The 3,531-nt window shown below is 40.8% G+C and overlaps 1 protein-coding gene across 1 annotated transcript; it reads left to right on the top strand.

The window, feature by feature from the left end:
• Window positions 1-359: 359 nt before the first annotated feature.
• LOC105441085 (atrial natriuretic peptide receptor 3-like) lies at window positions 360-2,511 on the top strand. The gene has a single exon (XM_011671896.2). It carries the CDS (start codon window positions 661-663, stop codon window positions 1,501-1,503), a length of 843 nt encoding a protein of 280 aa, XP_011670198.2. The 5' UTR covers window positions 360-660; the 3' UTR covers window positions 1,504-2,511.
• Window positions 2,512-3,531: the final 1,020 nt, after the last annotated feature.

Raw genomic sequence — 3,531 nt, 5'->3', positions numbered from 1 at the left:
CTACTGTTGTAATCAATGCAACGTTTACTCTGGTTCTATCATTTTGTATTGATTTTTAAAAATTGAATTAAAACCAACTTTGTATCATGTTGGACTTACCTTTAAAGTAGTTCAAGTAGTGACCTTCTCAATAAATTTTAAGCATTAAGGAATATAACCTACGGGTGACAATTTATGGAGATGAGAAAAGTATAATAACGTTCACTATCACTCAAGACCATTCATTATTTACGCTTCGCTCTCTCTCCCTCTCTATCTCCCCTCTCTCTCTCTCCCTATCTCTTCCGCTCGTTCTCCCTCTTTCCTGCTCTCTCTGTTTCTGTCCCTCTCTATTTCTCATTTCCGGTAATTCTCTTCTTTCTATTTGTATCCTCCCTTCCTATCCATTTCTGCTAGTTGTATTTTCTCTCGATATCGATCAGTGTCTGATATACAAGACTTATTTCGAGCTCATCTGTTGGTTGTGCTGGGAGTTAAGTTGTTATACGCCCTCATGTGCCTGGCTTGCTACAATCCAATCTACTTTTCCACTATTAAACCTTTCTGTGAACGGGGGAGATCATTTATTTCAATGTCACACGAGACATTTCTCTGCAATACTGCTTCACATGTTTTGATTTTATCCACATTGTATTTTATCTGAAGGAAAAGGAATACACGATGATGGAATTGAAGGCTTTGATTTTTCCTTGGCTCCTTGTTGATATCAAGCTTTTCGTCTTTTTTGTTGTCCTGTTAAACGTGAATCTATCTGTTTCTAGATCTCTACCACCGGATGAGCCTATTAACATTGCTATTATGTTACCGAGGTATCCTTTACCGTCTACCCGAGGTTCGAAGCCCTGGTTGGTCGCTGGAAGACATTACCCTTATCACCTTCAGATGGTGGTGCCAGCTATGCGTATTGCTCTGGAAAAAGTCAAGAATACGACACTCGTCGTTCCTAATAACATAAGCTTGATTGTCGACGATACTGAATGCTGGTTGAACACTGCCCAATTCGCCGCTATTGATATGATGTATATCCACAAAGTGATGGCCTTCTTTGGACCGGTGTGCGAGTACGCCTTGGCCCCGGTTGGTAGATTCTCGACCAGATGGAATCTACCCCTCATCACAGCTGGAGGGCAAGCATCAGGTTATGATGACTTTGACCAGTATAAACTGATCACCAACCTAAAGCCACCACACCGTAAACTTGCCCACTTCGTGGCCGCCCTATGGAAGATCTATGAGTGGAAGAGAGGGGTAATAGTCTTCCACGACGGTGACGCCCACATCAAGGATGAAGTCTTTATGGCTGGTGGTGTGTATGACATGTTGGAGAAGGCCAGTGGGGGAGGGTACGGGTTGAACTTGACGTTTCAACCTTTTAATGAATTCGACTACAGTGATGAGAGATACGTCGAACTGTTAGAGAGGGATGTGACGCCTTATACCCGCGGTGAGTATAGTAATCGATATGTTCTGTCTGACCGGTTACTAAGTATAAAGCCGTCGTAGACCACACTTTATCAATCCTCTCTTCTTTGGCAACAGTTATGATAACATGTTGATGCGAAACATTACAAAATATGACAAATTACATTCCGTTGTTTACGTTTCTGTGTCTCGTGTTTCAATTAGCCATATTCTACCGCAATGACACCCGATATTCTTGGCGTCATGGATAATACGATATGGGATATGAGTTCTTTATTAACGCGTACTCTGGAAAATAAACAGCGCGGGAAATATACCCATACCTTCTCAATCTTGCAAAAATACATTGAGTGAAAAACGCTGTGAAACCTTTTCTTGTGTCCACAAACCCTAATATTGCGTCCGTATAGCTGGAGGAAACAATAATATAAAAAAGTCAGAGAAACTCAATCATCTCGATTACTACGAATCCTTTCGAGAAATCTAGCATCGGAGTAAAGGCTCGTTTTTAATGAATATAAATGAAGTCGTTTGGGTATTACCATGATGAATATTTCAAGTATATCCGCAATCATGGGAGACTAACGAAAAACATTATTTCCATAACCACATCCATAATATTCTTTCTTTCCATCGTCACATTAGATGATGCTCATCAATTCCAAGAAATAAAAAAATAGGCCAATATATTTTGATTCTGATCACTATCAATTCGTTTTGCTACATGAGTATTTTATCTCTACTTTGTTGTACCAAGAATGTATAATCTCCCTCTCTTTCTCTCTCGTTATTTGAGGTTCATTCCAATTCCTTTTTTCTATCTCTATCTGAAAAACGGGCACATTTTATACGGTGCGATCCTGCTGAGATTCTCTACGATGCTTTGCGATAACCTACGACGTAGCTCGTAATTAAAGTAAAATGAAATTATCTAAAATCTCCATGCCCGACACAACTTTGCTGCAAGAATTCCCGGATATTTACGAAACTCTGCAGAGAAAATAAGGCTACAAACACATGCCAGTTGGTCCCCAAGCCCAAGACGTCAAAAATCATATCTGATTAAGAAATTCCCTTCAAAAAAAAAAACCAAGCAAACAAACGAACAAATAGAAGCGCACGATCACTCACGCAAAATAAATCCACGCGCATACACACGCGCGCACACCCGCACACACACCACCACACACGCACACAAAAATACAAACAAAATCGGATGGTATGCGGAATCCCGGCCTCGCTCACATCCTACCTGACCGACATCCTTCTTTCTTTCTTCATTCTGTACCACCTGTGCTTTCTTTCTCTCATCTTTCTCTCATTATTCCTCGTTCAATTTGAGTGTTTTTTTCGTTTTCTAACCACAACCCATCTTTTCGATGAAACTTACTTGTTAACATCTCCCCTTTCCTCACCTCTGCCTCTCTTTGTCTCGTATTTTGCTTCCTCTCTAGCTCCCGCATTTTCTTCCATTCTCCATTCTTCACTGCTCTTCCCCTCTCTGTCTCCGTCTCTCTCTGTCTCTCCTTCTCTCTCTCTCTCTCTCTTTCGCTATTCCTTCCCCTGACACGTTTTGTTTTCAAACTAAGTCCCGTTCAATATTAACTCAGTCTTTAAACGTTCCTGTAATTGGCAAAGCAATAAATTTGACCATGACTTGGAGGTGAAAACAGTCATTTACAGCACTTACCAAGCAGGAGGGAAGACAAATGAAACAAAACCTTGCACCTAAAACATCGTTAGAGTATCATGATATTAAAAGGAGAGTCACGTTTGTTACTTTTAAAAGAGCAACGACAGCGTGCATTTTTTCTTGAACTGAACGTGAATGTACATTGAACAGGTATGAGAAGCGTGAAACAAAAAATACACGGAATCATGCGTTTGGGATTTAGTTCCCTCCAGGTCGTGACCGCGCATTTGTGACAGTCCTGTGCCATTTAAAAGAAATACCCCGGAGTGAGAAGAAGTTCTGCCCAGGAAAGACAGAAATCAGCAGGGAGACCCAGAAATCCACCGTGCCTCGGTACTTAACCGAGTAAATATTATATTTAGTTTAGTTAAACGTTTGCATTTCTCTTGAAGGCACTAGAAGGGAATCAAGACGAA

This window comes from Strongylocentrotus purpuratus, unplaced genomic scaffold (assembly GCF_000002235.5).
Source record: "Strongylocentrotus purpuratus isolate Spur 01 unplaced genomic scaffold, Spur_5.0 spur5_scaffold_6, whole genome shotgun sequence".
Classification (NCBI taxonomy): domain Eukaryota; kingdom Metazoa; phylum Echinodermata; class Echinoidea; order Camarodonta; family Strongylocentrotidae; genus Strongylocentrotus; species Strongylocentrotus purpuratus.
Note: the sequence above shows the minus strand (reverse complement) of the source record. Positions and strands in the feature narration are given on the sequence as shown.

What these genes read in the sequence shown, in the direction of transcription:
- LOC105441085 (XM_011671896.2), top strand. Translation starts at nt 661, where the DNA reads ATGATGGAATTGAAGGCTTTGATTTTTCCTTGGCTCCTTGTTGATATC.